Source organism: Megalobrama amblycephala, linkage group LG13 (genome assembly GCF_018812025.1).
Source record: "Megalobrama amblycephala isolate DHTTF-2021 linkage group LG13, ASM1881202v1, whole genome shotgun sequence".
Classification (NCBI taxonomy): domain Eukaryota; kingdom Metazoa; phylum Chordata; class Actinopteri; order Cypriniformes; family Xenocyprididae; genus Megalobrama; species Megalobrama amblycephala.
The window spans coordinates 30,892,325-30,914,348 of NC_063056.1; the positions used below are offsets into that span (position 1 = coordinate 30,892,325).

Consider the following 22,024-nt stretch of genomic DNA (forward strand, 5'->3'; position numbering starts at 1 on the left):
GATACTGTAATATTATATTATAATAACATTTAATCAATCATTTTATTTAAAGCACTTTAAAAAAAAATTTTTTTTACCAAAGTGAAACACAAAAAATGAAAATTAACATGTTAAAAAATGATTGCAATTAATTAAAATACATAAATAAATACCTATAAAACTACACATCAAACACCTTTGAGTACAAATAGGTCTTAAGAGGTGTTTGGACATCTGCAGAGAGGTCGAAGAACACACAGAAAAAGAAAGATCATTCCATAGTCTAGGGGCCACAACTGAAAATGCTCGATCCCCTTTACACTTAAAGGGTTAGTTCACCCAAAAATGAAAATTCTGTAATTTATTACTCACCCTCATGCTGTTCCACACCCGTAAGACCTTCATTAATCTTCGGAACACAAATTAAGAAATCCGATGGCTCCGTAAGGCCTTGAGAGATCTTGAGAGAGGAAATGTCATTGCTCCCTATGCAGGCCTCATGGAGCCATCGGATTTCAACTAAAATATCTTAATTTGTGTTCCGAAGATTAACAAAGGTCTTATGGGTGTGGAACGGCATGAGGGTAAGTAATAAATGACAGAATTTTCATTTTTGGGTCAACTAACTCTTTCAGACGTGTACATGGAACTTTAAGCACAATCTGCGAGTGTGGAGGATTGTGGGGGATTGAATAACTAACATATCCTTGATGTACTCTGGGGCCAAACCATGAATGTCCATGAATGTCATGTTGTTTAACTGGTAGCCAGTGTAGTGAGGCCAAAATTGGAGTTAAATGGTCTCTCTTCTTAGTATTTGTCAGCAGTCTGGCCGCAGCATTTGAACCAGTTGTAACCTTGACAGGGATGACTGACAAACTCCAGACTTGTTTTTGGAGTAAACAATGTGCTTTTTTTCCCCAAAAAGCACAATTACAGTCTTTTTATGATTTAACATTAAAAAATTCAAGTTCGTCCAATATTTCACCTCCTCAAGGCAATTCAGCAAAGAATTTTCAGCTGCATTATTTCCTGCTTTGAAAGGCAGGTACAACTGCATGTCTTCAGCATAACTATGATATAAAATGCCAAATTTATTAAATATACAGCCCAGTGTAATCATGTATAAAGAAAAAAGCAACGGCCCTAAAATAGAGCCCTGTGGTACCCCGCTGGAGCATTAATTGAAAAGTAATCGAAATCGAAATTCAGAACCGACATAATTTTCCCATGTCGGTTATTTCGGTTTTTTAATCCTGTTAATACTTTCCATTTAAAAATATACTACCCCTAAACATACTCACGTGACTCCGCCCCATCCAGTCAGTGGCATGGGAGCAACACGGAGGCGAACTCAAACGCCGAGTCAACACAGAGACAGCGGGCAGGCAGCGAGCCCTGAAGTGAGATCACTTTCACTTGCATCTTCACTAAACTTTGTCAATTGTATGTGTTTTACAGCTTGCCAGTTTTGACATTCAAGCGATTTTAGACCATTGGATTTTAGGTCATATCGTCCAGCCCTACCCATAACTTACAGGAGCATCAGAAGAACAATTATTCCTAATTTTTACAGTGAAAGTTCTACCCTCCAAGTAAGAATGGAACCAACGTAAAGTCATCCCAATTACCCCAACACACCACTCAAAGGTTCTCTACAAAATGGACAAACATTAATACTGTAATATAATATATAACTTATCAGGTATATTACAACAATATATATACTATATAATATATTTTTATTTACATAAACTATTATATTACAACAATACTGTATACTGTAGTTATATTACAACATGATACTGTATTATGACATATTATTTATCAGATATATTACAACAATAATAATTTACATTTTTAGTTACATACACTATTATATTATAACACTGATACTGTAATAGAGCATAATATATTATTTGTCGGGAATATTTCACCAATATATATAATATATAATTTATTTTTTTATTTATATACATTTATTTACATATACCATTATATTAAAGCATAATACTGTACTAATAACATGATACTGTATTATAATATATTATTTATTACAATAATAATTAATTTCAAAATGGTATATAAATAAAAAATATATTATATTGTGTTTTTATATATATTAAATTATTTATCAATCAGGTATATAACTACAATTAAAACAATAATAATAATTAATTTTATATAATGCTCTCTTGATATCAGTAATGGCATCTGCCACTGACTAACTGAAATGTACAATATTACAGGCTTTTACAAGTGAAATCAGGCATCAAAACGTTACAATGTACAGTTGAAAACATGAATAACCGCTCCTTACTTTTGTAATCAAAAAATTAAGAAAAATAAAACCTGATATTATCTTCTTCTAATATCAATGTAATCAGATCAGACTACCGATAATTAACAAACTGCTAATAATGACTCATATTCGCACCGATATAACATTTCATCCCACACTTAATACTTATACGAGTTACACAATAACACTCACATCACTCCCAGACTGTACATGCAAGTCAACTAAAGAAAATAGAGACAGAAAATATGTGTTTTGAGCTGTGGCAAGTCTCAAATAAAGACCCTCATGTGAACTGGCAGTAAAATTACCACCCAGCACACAAACTCTGTAAAGGAACAGGCTGTAAAGGAAGTGCTAGAGGAAGTGCATGATTATATGTGATTGGGCTGCCAGTACCTCCTCCTGGTCCAACATGTAGAGCTGATTTCCACTGATCACACACAGACGAGGATTCCAGTCGGGTTGCTCGTAGGAGGGAGCAGCAGCGAAGGAGGGCTGGTGTCGGTAGGAGGGGGGGACAGCATACCTCGCATCTGGGAGAGGAGGAGGAGGAGGAGGAGGAGGAGGAGGAGGAGAGGAGAACTGGTAAGGGACTGCATGTTAATAATAAAAATTCAAGACAGAACTATGCTTTTATTCCAATTAGTTCAAAATCTATGAGCAGATTTAATCTGAACATACAACATTTGACCAGTATGTGGTGCTGTTACCAAACATTCATCTGCAAATTCACATAAGTTTAAATAATATATACCTCGAATGCAGCGCAAGTCGCTTTCAATAAAAGTGCCTTCCAAAATGGATAAATGTACTGTAAGTTACATTTGATTTAGCAAAAGCTTTGAGAAACTATGATAACAATATAAATTGCTGCCTGGCACTGTCATGATAAAATTAATTTATGCATTACAGGAAAATTTTAAATATCTTTTACATTTTGACCAGCATTGTCTCAAATTTAGAACAAAAAACCTGTAGGATGACAATGTAAAATGGTGGATGGGCAATCTGGCTGAACTAAAGATAGATATTGTATGAATATCGATGAATTATCATACTTCAGTTTGCTTAATAGGACTAGCTGTTACAATCCCTAACGATTCAGCACAGCACTGGCCTTGACTGCATTGAAGAAGTCTTCTTAGGTGGGATGACTTGTAGCCACATTCCTGGAAAAGCACAACAATCCAATAGTTCGCAGCACAACCGCCACAAAACTAAAGGAAGCACCAAATCCGGAAAAAAAACATACAATTTAGTCATGACTTTAGGCCAAAGATTTCAAGAGGCTGCTCACTGCAGAGTCAAGGGGTCCAGCTCCCTCTCTCTGGAAGTTAGGGGTGAAGATTTCTAGAGTTCTGAGAAGTGATTTTCTAACCAATAAGTGGTGCTGAAACTGCTAAAGTAATTATAACAATTATAGTCAAGACATCACGATAACAACATTTGATTAGCCATTACTGCCTGGGTCCTAAAGGAGACCCGATTCCTGGGGGGACTCGATTTCTCATGACACTGTACTGATACTAAAATGTGACATGTAAACACTGCAGATCACTGATTGGTCAGAGAGAATCGTCACTAGATTGTCTCATTGGATGTGGGACACGAGACACCAAACCAAACAGTAGTAGAGGCGGTGCAACTATTACGATAAGGCTATAATCCCACCCACTTTGAAGCGGTACTAAACTGCAGTTGAAAAGCAAACCGAGGCGAGCCGTACCAAGTGCCAATAGACAGTCCTTTGACTTGTGGCATAAAGTCTAGTCCACTTCGAAGCTTATGGCTAAAAAAACACCCACTTAGACAGTGAGGGATCATCATACAATGACTAGTACAGCAATTAACCACAATTCATTTTAATTTTATGTGCAATTGAAGGCCAGACAAATCTGAAATTGATTATTTCACAATCATTGACAGGCACAGCAAAAAAGTATTTAAAAATATGGTGCAACACTCTATATGAACAGTTGAATGGAAACCCCTAAAGAAGTAGCGTAAATGTGTGGAGACTTCATAACATGAATTTCTTTTCTATTAAAGGGTTAGTTCACCCCAAAATTCTGTCATTAATTATTAACCCTCATGTCGTTCCACACCCCTAAGACTTTCGATCATCTTCAGAACACATATGAAGTTTCTGAGGAAATCTGAGAGCTTTCTGTGCCTCCATTGACAGATGGCACTTTAAAGCCCCAGAAAGGTAGTAAAGACATCATTAAAATAATCCATGTGACACCAATGGTTAAACCCCACGATGCAAGTTCTTTGTTTGCGCAAAAAAACAAATAATCATAATTTACTACTTTACTTACAAAATATTAATCTCCAACGTGCGTTCACGAGAGCACCACAAGGTATAAACTTTATTCAACAACAACAACAAAAAATGTGATTTTAAAAGTTCCTAATTTTGTTTTGGAGTCTTCTCCAATAGATTTACATGCATCCAAGGTCAAAAAACTCTTTAATTTTCTAATAATATACACTGCAGCATCACCTCTTTTCTCACAGTGTCTGAAACGGTTCAATCAAGAATTAGGTCTCTCTAAACCCCTCCCTTCTGAGAGCCTACTCTGCTCTGATTGGTCAGATGGCCCAGTCTTTTGTGATTGGTCTACCACTCACAGCAAAACAAACACCCATTACCATATCTGAATTTCAGCTCTAGAGGCTTCCTCAGCACTTGGTACACACTGATGCGAACAGTGACGATGGCGTCGATTTTACTATATCAATTCTAGCCCGAGCCCTCATCTTTTGGAAACCAATGTAAAGTACATATGCTTTCACAGCGCAGAAAACGACAACACCAACCAAACTCTTCCAGGCCTCAGCTACAGTGTTTGAGGGCGGGTCAAAGTAGACATCGTTCACGGGCAGCCAATGAAAAGCTGGCATTATGCAAATGTGTAACAATCCTACCTAGGTGAGATTGGAATTACTGAAGACTCATTTCGGCAGTTCAGATTTTTTTTTTTTCTTTAATCTTTAAAACTTTGCAGATCTTTTACATTCACAAACAGCTACATTACACACTGCATTAAAGCCAGGTAATATTTGAAAAAGCATAAGAGGGGCACTTAAAAAAAATAACTGGCCCCATACAGTAGTGAATTTCAGGCAAAGTTTGGCAAACCTAGTAATCAATTCTTCTTCACAAGTGCTCATAATATCATCCAACATAACATCAGATGGACTGTTGGTGGGCCAAAACTAAAATCAGGGTCAAATCAGTCAAATTCAAATTCAAACCCTTCCCAATCAGAGTGCCAAATTTGGCAAATTTTTACCATATGGTTCTATGGACTGTCATAGGCTCCCAGCCAAAAAAAGCAAGAAAAAAAAAAACAACAGACACAATATGTACCTAAGAGCCTTTGGTGCTTGGCTCCTCATAAACATAGCAAACACAGCTTTTTTTCAAGCTGTAACACCACAATACATATAAGCTTCTACATTTTTAGCCAGCATTGTACCTTACAGACACCAGGGTGTCTTTTCCCTCAGACTGTGAATGTATAACTCATGTGCAGACTTTGATATTGATGGCCCTGTACAGCTCTAAGGTTTCATCAGGTTTAAAATCGAGCTGTAAAGCTGTCACACGTTCAGCTCTGGCCCTGTCAGCCAAGGCGAGAGCAATATAGCCATTACTTTGGCCTTTGACTTTTTTACTTCATCCCTGTTCTTCTATAAAACTTACAGCTGGACGTGTCTCCCACACTTTCGCTCCAAAAACAGCTCAGATATTCTGCCCTGGTGTCCTCTTGTTCCATGAGTCCCTACCCTCGGAACCTCCAGCCAATCAGAAACAGCCTTGACAGATGGTGGCGGCATCAGAGGGATGCTGGACCAGCACAGGACGCTTCTGTCCAGACTCGCACACACATTTGTCAGATTTCCTCCAAGCACTCGAGAACAACAGGGAAAGGCACTCACAAAACAGAACGCTGGACTTAAGCAGCCTTATGTTTGCTAGAATTGATGCATAGAGAAATTATTTTTTCTGCTTTTTATTTGTTGGAGCTATTGGAAGAACATCTTCAGCAATTGGAAAAGAATGTCTACTGAACACTGAAATTTTACTGACTGATTTAACACAAGGTGCAAAATGTTAATGTTTATCCAAGGCCTTGTTTACACCTGGTATTAAGATGCGTTTTGGTCGATCGGATCACAAGTGGACGATGCTAAACACATATGTAAACGGGGTCTAAAACGTTTGAGCTTGTCCACTTCCAACCACTTCCAGAGGTAGTCAAAAACACATTTGACTGGATTGCTTTAGTAGTGGAAATGCTCATGTGGTCAAATGTGTTCGAACAGCCAAAAAAGACCACCTACTCTCCGCCTACTGACCTAACGCATAAACATTATGGGAAGTGCTCTAGCCATACGGAATTTAAACTTTGTCGGCTGAAGATGAAACACGTACAAAGCACAATGTTCTCTCATCATTCCTGATTTTAAACACACACTGACCTTTAAAGAGTTATTTTAAATTGTAATAATATACTGTAATTTTACTGTATTTTTGATCAAATAAATGCAGCCTTGGTGAGCATAAGAGAACTTTACATTGAACTTAAAAAAAATAAATTCTGATCCAACAAGCACCATAAAAGAACCACAAAAGTAGTTGATATGATTCGACATATGATAGTAAATAATGACAGGAATTTAATTTTAATGTGAACTATTTCTTTAACATGACAGCAGGCCATGAAGTGACTCGAACAAACAGAGCAAACACATTACTGCGCCGCTCTGAGCCGTAGCCCCACCGCTGGGCCATGCAACACGCTCACTACTGCGCGCTGGGCTCTCCGCTTGACAGTAAGCCAGCAGAAATCTTTTCTGCCATGGAAATAGCCTGTCACATCCAGCTCCGTCCTGACAAGTAGTCCTGGTGAGCTGGAGGAGCTGCCCAGTGCTGCTCTGTTCATCAGCACTCTCCGCCATGAAAGAAACTGCTTATGACAATAACTAAGACTTCATAGGGAAAGAATATGAAATGATTTAGGTGCAAGAAATATATGAAGTGACTTTATGCCAGCATAACACAAGGTACTATGTTAGTGTTTATCCAAGGCAATAAAGCTGAAGGGAACATACACTACAGTTCAAAAGATTAAGAATACTTAATACTTTTATTCAGCAAGGATTTATTAAATTGATCAAAATTGACAGTAAAGTAAAACTTTTTGAGGGTGAGCAAAAATGCACCGTTTTTGTGTGTCCCTTTAAATGCAAATGAGCTGGTGCTCCCGGCCTCCTTTCAAGAAGAGGGCGGAGCTTCAAGAGCTCATGCTCTGGCATACCTACAACAACAAAACAGGACAATCTCACACACTGAAAATGTCAGAAACTGTCAGTAGCGGTGTTCAGTTCGAGCCGGAGTCGGACAATGATGCCTAGAGACAGAGAATATATGCTGTGTGGAGATAGAACAGGTATAGTTTTGTTTAAATAGTTATAACTTATGTTACCTTCATCTTGCATTTATATACTATTAGTACAATACTGCTGTAGCGGAACCCGTCCGAATGATGGCTAAAACTTTACTGAACTTTATTGTACTTCACACAAATAGATGAAGCGTCTGTTTTCACTCCAGAAAATCACCGTAAGAGCTGAATAAACACAGTACAAAAAGTGAATTTTGCATAATAGGTCCCCTTTAAGCAGCGCAACTGTTGATGATAATAATACGATTTTTTTCTTGAGCAGCAAATAAGCACATTAGAATGATTTCTGAAGGATCATGTGACACTGAAGACTGAAGTAATGATGCTGAAAATTCAGCTTTGAAACCAAGGGAATAAAGTGCATTTTAAAATACATGTAAATCATGAGAGGCGTCTGTATGTTAATGGTTTCATGGCCTCGACTGTAGTCTTAAGTTTTCTTCTGTCATAATATTCCTCATTTAAATAATTCCCGCCCAAAGCATACGCAAATTAAAGGGGACGAGGACTGGTTGAGTTGAGTTAGTAGTGTGTTGAAACTCGCAGTTATGGTAAGGGGCGTGACATTTCTCAAACACGCTCGAAGTGGTTGACCAATCACAACACAGTGGTCCAGCCGACCAATCAGAGCACACTTTTCAGAAAGAGGGGCTTCATAAAGACTGGAAACAGAGCTTTACTGACAGACTGGGAAGAGAGATGTCAAATATGTGAAAAATAATGTATTTTTTGAACATTCAAGCATGAAAGCCTACTCTAGTAGACCCCAAAGACAAAATCAAGACTTTGTAAAAGGGCATAATATGACCTATTCAAAGTATTTCTAGAGTACAGTAATTGTTTCTGTAACATTTGCTTTGTAAAATGAAAAGCTGTTCATCATATGCATCTGTTTCAGCACATTTGCAACAGATCAGTAAACGAATGCACCAGTTAGCATCCTAAGCACCCTCTGACATCAGACACAAACGCTGCAGGCGCCTCTTCATGTTCTCCATCACAAACGCTGGGTGTCATTGGCTTGCACACTTCTGAGAGGGTGTTACTATTCTTTGGCGGGCTGTGGGTGATGATGTGTGCCGTGCACATGAGGAAAAGGCCACGGATGGGTCAGTCTCACATTGTCATTACACAGCCCAACAGGAGAAACACTGATTATTCACATCGCTGCGCTCAAAACAGTGCTAAAAATAATCACACAGTATCTCCAGATGCCCCAGGCAGGTAGTGCACAGAAAAGAGAGTAGATGCAAGTTTCATAATCATATCTGTGTTGTATTAGCCAATGTCAAAAGTCTGTTTTACAGTAGGCTTGAGCACACTGAAAGGCCATGCATTGATGCATGCACAAAAGCATTTCTGCATTCATGCACCCTGATGGACAAGTGACCTTACATCATAATGGACTTTAAAAGGCAGGAATGTGTCATCCAGCAGTAGCTGGAACAAAATGTTATTGCTCAGAGGATGCTCTTATATAGCTCAGGAGATTTAAGTATCAGCTTTGTCTCAGATGTTTCTTCTAAACTCATTTGGAGAAATAAAAATAGATACAAATAGACAATATTTGACATACAGTACGAATGTAGAGTTATAAAAAGATTAGGGATAGCAGTTTAGATCATTTAGTCTTGTAAGAAAACAGATGAGAAATGTATGAGCTCATACTGAGATCTCTGACTTTTCAGAAAATCTGAGCAAACTCTGAGATACAAAGCTGCTAAAAGTTGAAAGGATTTTATCAAACACGTCAGCCAATCAAATGCCAGCAAACACGTACTTACAATACGATTGACAGGTTGAGAATGTTTCTGATTGGCTAGTTTTCAGAATGGCTAAAATAATACATATTTTGTTGTTTACAGAGCCCAAAGCTGGTAAACATGGGTCAGTTAACCACTGCTAGTAGATGCCATAATCACAACATTCTGAAGGAAAAAAAAAAAAAAAAAAATCTTTCCATTAAAGGCCATTTAAAAGTAGATCTGTATCCAGATGAATTATGTTTTGCAAATATTTGATCATTTTGCATAAGATGTTTTTATAAGTAAATAGGGCAGCGTGATTTGGGGGGAAAAAATAAAATATTTTGATTTAAAATTAAGAACTAATTAACTCGTGCGCACATAGGCGCTGTCCCAAATGGCACCCTAAACACTTGCGGTCTTCCTACGAGTCCGCATTTTCTTGACGTAATGCTGCTTTGACTGTTGGGAAGATGTCTGCTGTGGAGCTCGCACCAGTGCGGGCTCGGCAAAAGTGCACATCGAGGGCGCATATCCACCGGAAAGGGGGCACTCATGAGCACCCTTCAGACACCTAAAATTGATAAATGGGACACTCTATTGTCACATGCACGCAGCAGCCATTGTAAGTCCACAACACCGTTATGAAGTGTGTCATTTGGGACAGGGTCATAAAGCCACTTCAGACAGCGCGCTTTCGCACTTGAACGGACAAAAACACATGCCAAAATACCGTTATGTAAAGTACCCTTGAAAGCACAGTCTTAAATGAGTTAAATAAAGTCTTAAATGAACGTAAAGAGTTGTGAGAAAATAGGATGCAGATCCACATCATGTGCGGAGGGTCTTAAAGTGACAGGAGCCTAATAAACCTGCTACAGTCTGCCATTAATGATAATCAAAGAAAAAAAGACAAAGAAAATCACTCACTGCTCTTAATTGAATAACTTGTAGCTTTAATAAAAAATAATCTATATTTTAATCTAAATTATGCAGTGAAGGATATGAAGCATTTGATAAGTGCTTTGATTCTGCTTTTGATTCTGTTTTGATTCCCAATAGACGGGTGCACAACGCGCGTACACACTGCTTACTACACACACAGGGACGCGCAGCATCACACAAACATGCCAAATGTTAAAAATAAAAGGATTACAATGTAAAAGATTATTATTGTGTGCAAAAAGATAAAAATGCTTTGGTGGAATATGGCTTGTCCCGTAGATGGTCTGCTCGCGCTTTAACCTCGTGCATGAGCAGATCCATTTCCTCGCTAGAGAAGCATTCAGTTTTTCAGCTTGCACATTCTGCCATGTAAATAGCAAATCCGCCATGGCGCGGGTGCAACTGGCTTTTAAAGGGAATGGGAGATGAGACTCTGATTGGTTTATTGCACATTATGCCCAAAACACACCCATTAAGGTAGGAACTAGTGGCGACGAAAGCAGACTGTGGGGTTGGCTCACGTCGGCAGCGTCTGGGTCCAAAGTTGGCCTGACACACCAAACTGACGCTCGATAGCCGATGGCCAAGTAGCACGTCCGTTCTGCGCCTGCGTAAGATGAAATGACTTTCCGTACCAGCAGGTGGCAGTAGCTGAACAGCCAATCAGAATGATCAGATGGCCCGACAGACCGACGAGCTCCGACGAGGACCAACTTCAGCCAACGGTGCGGAACACACTGAAAAAACGTAGTCGGTCAACGAACAAAAACTGCCCGACGGCCGACCATTGGCTTGGTGTGTTCCTGCCTTTAGTCAATAAGAGACTAGTGACAACCTTTTTAGACCATACATTTTTCCCATCGCTAAACTAACAAAAGTGGATTCGGACACGCCCTAACTGCACTTGGGCCATGTGCTTTAGACTTTGCGCTTAGATCATTAAAATAGGGCTCTTTATGTTGTTTCTACTTTCATTTGGAGATTAAATGTGAAATTAATATATTAAAAACTTTAATGTTAGGCGCAATTTATCGCAATTAATTGAAAAATGTGTGATTAGTAAATTTTTTTAATTGATTGACAGCACTAATATAATATATAATAATAATAAATAAATAAATAAATAAATAAAAATACTTATTTTTATTAATTATTTTATGAGGTTATCTGAAAATAATGCAAAGGACATATTATGGTGATGAGTGGCAAATTCAAATTCATTCAATTCAAATTCACACTCAAAATGTGTGGTAAGCCAAATCTTAAACTAAATTTTGTCAAATATATCAGGCTAGAGCTGAATATTTATTAGGATTACGATTTCTACAATGGCATTTGTAACTGCTGCTGAGTGTCAGTATAAGCAAATTACACTTGCAAATATCTATGACCTAAAAGCCACAAAACTACAATTTTGATTTCCAAAAAATGTTTTTTAAGCAAAAGCCTCCGTTCACAAATCTCATTGCTCTCTAGGAGAAACGACTGAGATATTAAAGAGATTAAAGAGTGATTTTCCATTGCTAATCCTCCCGAGCATTTCCACTGCACACTTATGGAAAGAAAGGCTGTACTCATGCAGTACCGATCAATAGCTGGAAGCTCCCGAAGCAGCGTTTACATCTACCTGCTCGTCTCCTCGCCGCATCCTCCACACGGCGTCACTGTAGCTGCACTTTACAGCTCCCGCCCCCCAAATCTACATACAGGAAACAAGGTTACTGCCCAAGAGATGTCACTTCCGAAACACCCACTCTCTCTATCTCTCTCCTGCATTCCCTCGCTCGTTCTCACCCACACACCCCCAGCTTATTGCCATGACAACCGGGAAAAGAATAGAATATAAGTGAGTGTTAAAGAGACAGATGATCAGAGAGAGAGGGGGAACGAGAGAGGTATGGAAGACAAGGATAGAACGGGACGAAAAGAGAGAGGGAGGCAGAGAAAAACAGTGCTAAAATGTGTGGGAGAGGGAAAAAAAGCGAGAGACAGAAAGGAGAGAGAAAAAACGAAGGGAGAAAGATGGAAAAGAGAGCGAAAAGAGAAAGAGGGAGGAAAAATGAGGGGTTTCGAGAGAAACAGAGGGAACGAGGACACTTTTTTGGGAAAAGAGAGACCATTTCTTGTTCCCATAGCAACCTAGCCATCCATGAAATACTCTATTTTCTCTCTCTCTCTCTCTCTCTCTCTCTCTCTCTCTCTCCTGTCATTTGCTCTCTCCATTCGCTATGTATAGCTCATAGTATGTGTATATGACACCAGAGATGTGATGAGTGAATGAGATGATGTGGAGATCAGAAGATGAATTAGTGGTGATGATTGTTTTATGATCTCAGTTTGATGGAAACTGCCGGCCATGTGTAGAACGAGCAGGTAAAGTTACTCATAAATCAGGGCCATTCAGAACTGAATTAAAGTGGCACACAATACAGAACTGTAACTGTAAGGAACCACAATTACAACTGAATAAATAAGAAAGTTTCGTTTTTAGTAATATTTGATTTCTACACACACACACAGCATATTAGAGTATCTGTAAGATGTAAAATGTAATTAATATGTGTGTGTGTGTGCATTTTTGTGATTTATGAGGACACAAATTTCTATAATGTCATGGGTATTACACTGGTATTACGACGTAAACATGAAATATATATATATATATATATATATATATATATATATATATATATATATATATATATATAAAACAAACTTTTATGTTAGATGTGATTAATCACAATTAATTGATTTGACAATTGATTTGAATTGATTTTATATATATATATATATATATATATATATATATATATATATATATATATATATATATATAAATATATAATATGCTAATATATATTACTATGTAAAAGTGTCTGTGTGTGTATATATATATATATATATATATATATATATATATATATATATACATAAATAATGATGGTCGTATTGTGGTGATGTGTGGCAAAATGGAAATTGTTTTGACAAAAATATGTCTAATCACTTGACAAAAAAAAAAAAAAAAAAAAAATCAGGGAATAAACAGGCATAATTACTCAAAATTAATGATGTAATTATAGTGCAAAATGTGTTGGACTAATAAAATTGCCCTGATGTGTGACTGGGTTGAAATTCTGTTAAATGTCTTAATTGAAATTCAATACAGTCCTCTTCCTGCCATTCAGATTCAAATTTATTTTAGCATCCTGTTGCATTTAATTAAAAAAAAACACTCAAAAAGTAAAAAAGTAAAGTTAAATATTTTGACATATTTTGTCATCTATATCAAGCGAGAGCAGCGTGATTAATCAGAAAAATAATCAGGATTTTAATTTCTACAATGGCATTGGTAACTTAAAATTTTTGCTGTTAAAAAAACTTGCCTTACATTTTTAAGTACAATCAACTTGGCTGTTTAAGTCATTTCAACTTAATATTAAACTGACTTTAAAAAATAGTTTAATCATGTAGGCTATAACTTAAAAAGAAAGCTGAAAATTGCTGAACATTTTTTGACGAGTTAAAGTCTTAAAAATCATTTTTTAAGTGTGTGTGATGGTACATTCACACTGCTAAGTATCAATAGATAAGCACAAGATGACAGACATATCGACAAGTGAAACATATATAAAGCATCACTGAGTGCACATTTAATATAAATTCTATTAATTTAAATAATTATAATTACTGTAAATCGACAATTATGAGTACTGTCATAATCGTGCAGCCCTTCAGACAAAAAAAGGATGAAATGAGATCCAACCTTCCAACAAACTCACTGGCAACCTCCTTTCATGTGTGTTCCTCTAGCAGCCCCCCTCCACCTTTAATCCATCTGTCTCCCGGCCTCCCCTCACACTCTCTGGCTGCGTCCGAAATCACATACTCTCTTGAGTAGGGTACTTATTTTAAATAATTAATGACTTAGTAATCGCAAAAAGTAGGTTCTACGATAGTATGAATGTGCGTAGTATGAATGTAATTCGGATGTACTACATTCGTCATTATCATGTGAACTACCAGCGTCAGTTGTGTTGTTTCACCTCCATTCACAAATCCTCTCCTGTGGCTGCATGGGATAGTAAAGTATCCACTGTACACACACTTCAGAAACTCAGCCGGAAGTAGTAGGTCACCCGAATGCCTTTTGCCTACTCTTTAATGAGATACTGTGATTTCGTACATAATTCTTTTGTCACATATTGTTTTTCACCTGCTATATATTAGGGAAGTATGTGATTTGAGATGCAGCTTCTGTGTCTCTCTTTCTCTCTCATTTGGAGGCTCATCAATATTTAAAGTGAGACAGCATTCACAAACAGTGAGACAAATCATATTTGATACTATGAAACACTTAAAAGAAAAATTATGCTGGTGCTCATGCCTGTGGGGAAAAAAAACCCTCTTTTTTCTTAATGACAGAACAGAATAACAAAATAGCATACTACTCTTACTATTTCTGCAGTATGTAGTCATGTAGGCAAATTTTATGTACACTACCGTTCAATCGTTTGGGGTCAGTTCATTTTTAAAAAAAAATGTTTTTGAAAGTAGTCTCTAATGCTCATCCAAATGCTGCATTTATTTATTCAAGAATACAGTTAAAACAGTAATATTGTGAAATATTTGTACAATTCACAATAACAATTTGAATAATGCTCTAAAATGTCATTTATTTCTGTGATGCAAAGCTGAATTTTCAGCATCATTACTCCTTCAGAAATCATTCTAATATGCTGCTTTGCTGCTCATGAAACATTTTTGATTATTATCAATGTTGAAAACAGTTGTGCTGCTTCAAATTTTTGTAGAAACCTTTATATTTAAATTTGAAAGTTCAAAAGAACAGCATTTATTTGAAATAAAAATCTTTTGTAAGAGGTTTACAAAATTACAGTGGTGGTCAGAATTATTGGCACCCTTGGTAAATATGATCAAAGATGACTGTAAAAATAAATCTGCATTGTTTATCCTTTTGATCTTTAATGAATAAAATTAGCAAAATTCTAACCTTTCATTGAAGGAAGGGGGGGGGGTCACACTATGAAATAAATGTTTTTCTTCAAAACACGTTGGCCACAATTATTGGCACCCCTTGAATATTTATGAGTAAAATATCTCTGAAGTATATTCCCATTCATATTTACATTTTTTTAGCACACCAGTGTGATCATGAACATGAAATTGTCCAGCCATGACTTCCTGTTCCACAGGAGTTTCCACCATCAGGGCAATAATTAAGAAGTTCCAATCAACTAAAGATGTTAAAAATCTGCCTCGAAGAGGACGAGTGTCTAAATCGTCCTAATGAGTGGTGAAGAGGAGAGTTTGAGTGGACAAAGACTCTCCAAGGATCAGAGCTGAAGAATTGCAGAGATTAGTTGAGTCTTGAGTCTCAGAAAACCTAAAAAAAAATGATCAAACAGCACCTACATCACCACAAGCTGCTTGGGAGGGTTTCAAGAAAAATCCTCTGCTCTCATCCAGAATCAATCTCCAGCATATTCAGTTGTCAGACAAGACTGGAACTTCAAATGGGACGACTTCTATGGTCAGATGAAACTAAAAAAAGAGCTTTCTGACAGCAAACCCACCAGATGGGTTTGGTGCACACATGGATAAAAAGTACCCCATGCCCACTGTTAAATATGCTGTTGGATCTTTAATGTTGTGGGCCTATTTTTCTGCTGGAGGTCCTGGACATCTTGTTCAGATACATGGTATCATGGATTCTATCAAATACCAACAGATAAAAAAAAATCCAACCCTGGCCGCTTCTGCTAGAAATCCAATAATGGGCTGGATCTTCCATCAGGACAATGATCCAAAACAAACATCAAAACCAACACAAAAATGTGTCACTGAGCACAAAATGAAGCTTCTGCCATGGTCCCCTGACCTGAACCCTAAAGAGAATGAGTGGAGTGAACTGAAGAGAAGAAGCACGAACATGGAGCTGGGATGATCTGGAGATGATCTGGAGAGATTCTGTATGAAGGAATGGTCTCTGATCTTGTCAGGTGTTCTCCAAACTCATCAGGCATTATACTGTAGGTGAAGACTCAGAGCTGTTATCTTGGCAAAAGGAGGTTGCAAAAAGTACTGAATAAAAGGGTGGCAATAATTGTGGCCAACATGTTTTGGAGAAAAACATTTATTTCATAATGTGATTTTCCACCCACTTTCAATTCTTTTCCTTCAATGAAAGATTCAATTTTTGCTAATTTTATGAATTAAAGATCAAAAGGATAAACAATGCAGATTTATTTTTATAGTCATCATTGATCATATTTACCAAGGGTGCCAATAATTCTGATCACCACTGTATAAATGTCTTTACTTTTACTTTTGATCAATTTAATGCATTTAATAATATAAATAGCATATATTAAAGGGGTGGTTGATTATGATTTCACACCCAAATAGTGACAAATTTGACAAGCTATAATAAATGATCTGTGGGGTATTTTGAACTGAAACTTCACAGACACATTCTGGAGACACCAGAGACTTATATTACATCTTGTAAAAGGGGCATTATAGGTCCCCTTTAAATATTTGTAACATTTATATGTTGCTTGCAAAAAAATGTACATACTTATCCCACAATGCATTGCGCCTGATCTCTTCCTGGACTCATAATTTGCTCCGACTGCCAAGAGTTAAGACATTTTTACACAAATTTAGATAGCATAACAACTGAATAAAACCCGCTGAATTATAGACCTTTTGTAGCCCCCGCCCCGTCCCTTTGTATTTCCACAGCGTGAGGGTAAGATCTTACAGATTTATGAATGAACCGCTTGTTTTAAAATCTTTCCCGTCTAACTGGCATTTGTTATGACATCCTCTTCAAACATTACAATGCTAATGATAACTTTCGTTAACTCTACAGTAAGTAAATCCAGCTAATTCACCAGCTAATTCCTCTTCGACAGCGATGGCATAGAAATATACAGAGCTACCACAAAAACAGAAGTTCAAACACAAAATTCTAAAGATACATGCAACAAGATGAGGTCACGAGACAGCAATGCAGCATACAAACATCTGAAAAGTTTATCATTGCAATTTTCACATTCTATTTTTTTTTATATATCTGGCAGTATACTGTGTATTCAGTAAGCTAACGTTCCATACGAAACATAGCCGTCCTGTCCTCGGCATCTATTTTACATTTAACGCCAGAGAAACTGTCAAAACAAGTACGAGGTGCAGCAGTGCCTCAATGAAGTTTGCATATTTGCATTGTACCGTATTTTCCGTTCACTGGAATATTCCACATGCTGAATAAATCATTGACAGTCTGGGGCTACAATATTTCCCATCCGTGTCTGCATAAACACATGACACAGCCATCATTCGTTGGTGTGCGTGTGTGTGTGCTCTCTTGCATTGCTCCTTAGTGCATTCCTTTATATGTCTTCATGTGTGTGGGTCGCTCCGCTGAGAGAAAACGGGTCGTGATTCGGGTCCTGAGAGATAAAGCGTAATTATAGTGATCCGTCCTCAATCCAGAGATAGACTAAGAACTGTGTCATTGTATTATTACCCTGAGGCCCGTCGCTAACATTCATACCTGCGCCAACATCACAGCGCAGACACACAAAACACTTTTGGCTATAGCAGATGGACAGAACTTTTTTGAGAAGCCACAGAAGGAAGAACTTAAGTCTTAAAATATGAATACACTACCGTTTAAAAGTTTGGGGTCGGTAAGATTTGTTTTTATGAAGATTTGTTTTTAGTAAAAACAGATGAATTTTCAGCATCATTACTCCAGCCTTCAGTGTCACATGATCCTTCAGAAATGATTCTAATATGCTAATTTGCTGCTCAAAAAACATTTATTATTATTATCAATGTTGAAATCAGTTGTGCTGCTTAATATTTCTGGGGAAAATGTGATACATTTTTTTCAGGATTCTTTGATGAAAGTTCAAATGAACAGAATTTATTTGAAATAGAAATATTTTGTAACATTATAGATGTGTTTACTGCCACTTTTAATCAATTTGATGTATCCTTGCTGAATAAAAGTATTACTTGTATTCAGCATAAGTAACACTAACTTTTCTGAAAATTGCTCCAAAGATAAATTATTTTCTCAAACAGTTTAAGCAAACTGTAACAACTCAAATCCATCTTACTCTTCAACTCGTCTCCTCCAATCACCTGATCCAATTCCAATATCTAACCCCTACTTTTCACTAGCCAATCAATTCCCAGTGAATAGAATTAAGTCCTGCCCTAATGTTTTTCTTGATGAATATCTGATATTAGTCTAAAATCCTTCAGATTACAAAAATCAAATTGGTTTCAAATTATGTTTCATAAAAGGGCAAAGGGCCATTCACACAGACAGCAATTTGTAGGGACAAAGCAACAGGAAATCAGTAATGAGCAACAGGAAATGCAACAAAGTTTATCAGAGTTCAGCATAAATCATTTCAATAATATAGAATGCAGTAAATATCTAACATTTAACATGGTTAATTAAAGAAAGACCAACAAGAGCAAAAAATAATGGCAACATTTTTCCACCAGCAATGAACAATATGTTAAAAAACATTTATAATGCAACAATGAACTACCTAATATTTGTTTAGCTGAGCAGATATTTCACCATCACTTGGCCAAATATATATCAGCATTAAAGGGTTAGTTCACCCAAAAATGAAAAATCTGTCATTAATTACTCACCCTCATGTCGTTCCTTCCGTAAGACCTTTGTTCATCTTCAGAACACAAATTAAGATATTTTTGATAAAATCCGATTCCTCAGTGAGGCCTGCATTGACAAGATAATTGACACTTTCAATGCCCAGAAAGGTACTTAAAACATATTTAAAACAGTTCATGTGAGTTCAGTGGTTCTATTTTAATATTATAAAGTGACAAGAATACTTTTTGTGCGCCCAAAAAAACAAATTAACGACTTTTTAACAATATCTAGTGATGGACGATTTCAAAACACTGAGATTCAAACATTTCAGTAAACGAGGCTTCATTACGTCATAAGGGTTTCGAAATCTCAATAGTTCTCTTCGCTTTATAATATTAAGGCTGAACCACTGTAGTCACATGAACTGTTTTAAATATGTTTTAAGTACCTTTCTGGGCATCTGAAAGTGGTAATTATCTTGCTGGCAAAAGAGGTCACACTGAGCCATCGGATTTATCAAAAATATCTTAATTTGTGTTCTGAAGATGAACGAAGGTCTTACTGGGGTGTAAAACAGCATGAAGGTGAGTAATAAAAGACATAATTTCTCTCTAGATATCAGAATCAGCCATTAAAAATAGAAACATTTCCTACTAATATCAATGTTGAAAACAGTTGTGCTGCTTTATATTTTTGTGGACGTTTATTTGAAATACAGTAGAATTAAAATAAAAATAAAAATCTCACTGACCCCCAAATTTTAAACAGTATCATATCTGAGAATGAATGGTAAAAAAAAAAAAAAAAAAACAGTAAGTTGTGCTAAACACCTCTTCTTGTGTTTGACAGAAGAAATAAAGTTTCATTTTTGGGTGAACTACTCCAAAATATAAGCCGAAATATCACTTAATTTGCCAGTAACGCTACTAATATTAGAAATATCTCAACATTTGATGATCATCTGACCTCCGTTCTCTGTGATCACAATACCCTAAAACTGGAAAATCGTTTACTTACACAGATTTCTGAGCTAACCTGAACTACCCTGTAAAAAAATGACTTTTTGAAGTATGTTTTACAAGAAAATACTATTTTAGTCTTTCTACTTGAAAATTTCATGTTTAATCCAATGTGTTATTATGGAAGCTTGTCTGCATCACTGAATAAAAAAAGGTAATTGGGACTTTTTATCTCGCAATTCTGACTTTTTCTTGCAATTGAGAGTTTATATCTCGCAATTCTGACTTTTTTTTGCAATTCACAATTGCAAGTTATAAAGTTTAAATTACAAGACATAAACTCACAATTCTGATAAAGTCACACTTCTGAGAAATAGACAGAATTGCGGGGTTTAAACTCGCAATTCTGAAATTTTTTTCCTCACAAAAGTGAGTTCACATCTCGCAATATGACTTTTTTCTCACAATTGTGACTTTATTTCTCAGATTTGTGAGTTTATATCTCTCAATTCTGTCTTTTTTCTAGCAATTACAAGTTTATATCTCACTAGTCTTTTTTTTCAACTCACAAGTGAGTTATAAAGTCCGAATTACAAGATATAAACTCAGAATTGTGAGATAAAAATCAGAATTGTGAGTTGACTTTTCTTTCCTCAAAACTGGACTTTATAAATCACAATTGTGAGTCTATATCTCACAATTTTGAGAAAAAAGTCAGAATTGCAGAGTATAAAATAGCAATTATAACTTTTTTTTCCCTCACATTTCTGACTTTATTCCCCAGCAATTGCCTTTTGTATTTTTTTATTCCATGGTGGAAAACAAGTTTCTACAAATACTTGCCATTTCTTTGTAACTATTTGTGAATTTCTGAGTACAAATTGTTTCAAAGTAAATCCTACACCAATTTTTTTCAGCTTATTGAAGAGACAGTGGAGGTCCAGTGAGGACACTATACAGCACAGACACAGGCACGTGCTGGCCCACTTTTCATGCAACACAGCGTGTGTTTACCTGCCCGATCTGTGTGTGTCAGTGTGTGCCGGCCTGTCCCGGTCACACCTTCGGTCCCAGACAGAGATGAGCAGGTGGCCTATACAGCAGAAGCCTGGATGCTCACTGATCTACAGGCCGAGGACATTGAGTGCAGCAGATTATGAGCATAAAATGTGGTCCGAGAGCGTGAAACCCAGTTAAGCCGAGTGTGAGGGGCAGAGAAGGGGAAAAAAAGAGGGTTTAATAGGGACAGCGCGTGTGTGTGGAGCATGTTATTGCATATAAGTAACGTAATGCAGATATCCTCTCCAGCTAAACCTAGGTCATCCTGCAAAAGGGCTGTAAGCCAGCGTGAAAATGAACCCTGAGTCGTGCAGAAGACAGCTTACAGCTACACAACTCTAATGCGCTGTCAGTGGGGAGCGAACACAGGCTGATATTAAAATTCACACAACAGACTCCTTCATCAAACTCATTTCTTAAGCTCACCTTCAAGAGCTGCATTCCAGCTTTATCCCACAAAGACTTCCCAGCTCCACACGCATACAGTTTATAGACAAAACATTAAAAAAAAAAAAAAAAACGCTTTTCTAATAAATGGATTTGCAGGTACTTACAAAAGGGCAAATAAGCAACACCTGTTTTGAACTCATAACCTTATTCTGACTGCATTATGTATTGGATGTGCAAAACTACATATTTTCATAATTGACTAGTCTGTGGGTTGTCTGAATGACTAGTCAACAAATCTGTCTCAGAAAGCTCTGTATAATTCGACTGGTTTCTGATTTACCCCAATCAGGCACATTTCTTATAGGGATTGGTCACATCAAAAGTGTTCTTAAATTCAAAAACAGTTGGACGGGCTTCAGAAAGCAGGGTCTCAAGACTCATTTTGAAAATTAAACTATTTTTAACATGCCACGATTACTTAAAAACTCATGGCAAAAGAGGGT

General features: G+C 36.9%; 1 protein-coding gene across 9 annotated transcripts in view; it reads right to left on the reverse strand.

The window, feature by feature from the left end:
* Window positions 1-22,024, reverse strand: part of syngap1b (synaptic Ras GTPase activating protein 1b) — a 161,333-nt gene that overhangs the window by 121,437 nt on the left and 17,872 nt on the right. For all 9 annotated transcript variants that reach the window (XR_007179020.1, XM_048152830.1, XM_048152831.1 and 6 more), the window contains exon 2: window positions 2,678-2,814. Coding sequence is in view for 8 of the 9 variants with exons in the window: in XM_048152830.1 (XP_048008787.1) it covers window positions 2,678-2,814 (137 nt within the window). In the remaining variant the exon portion in view is untranslated. The remainder of the gene's footprint in view (window positions 1-2,677; window positions 2,815-22,024) is intronic.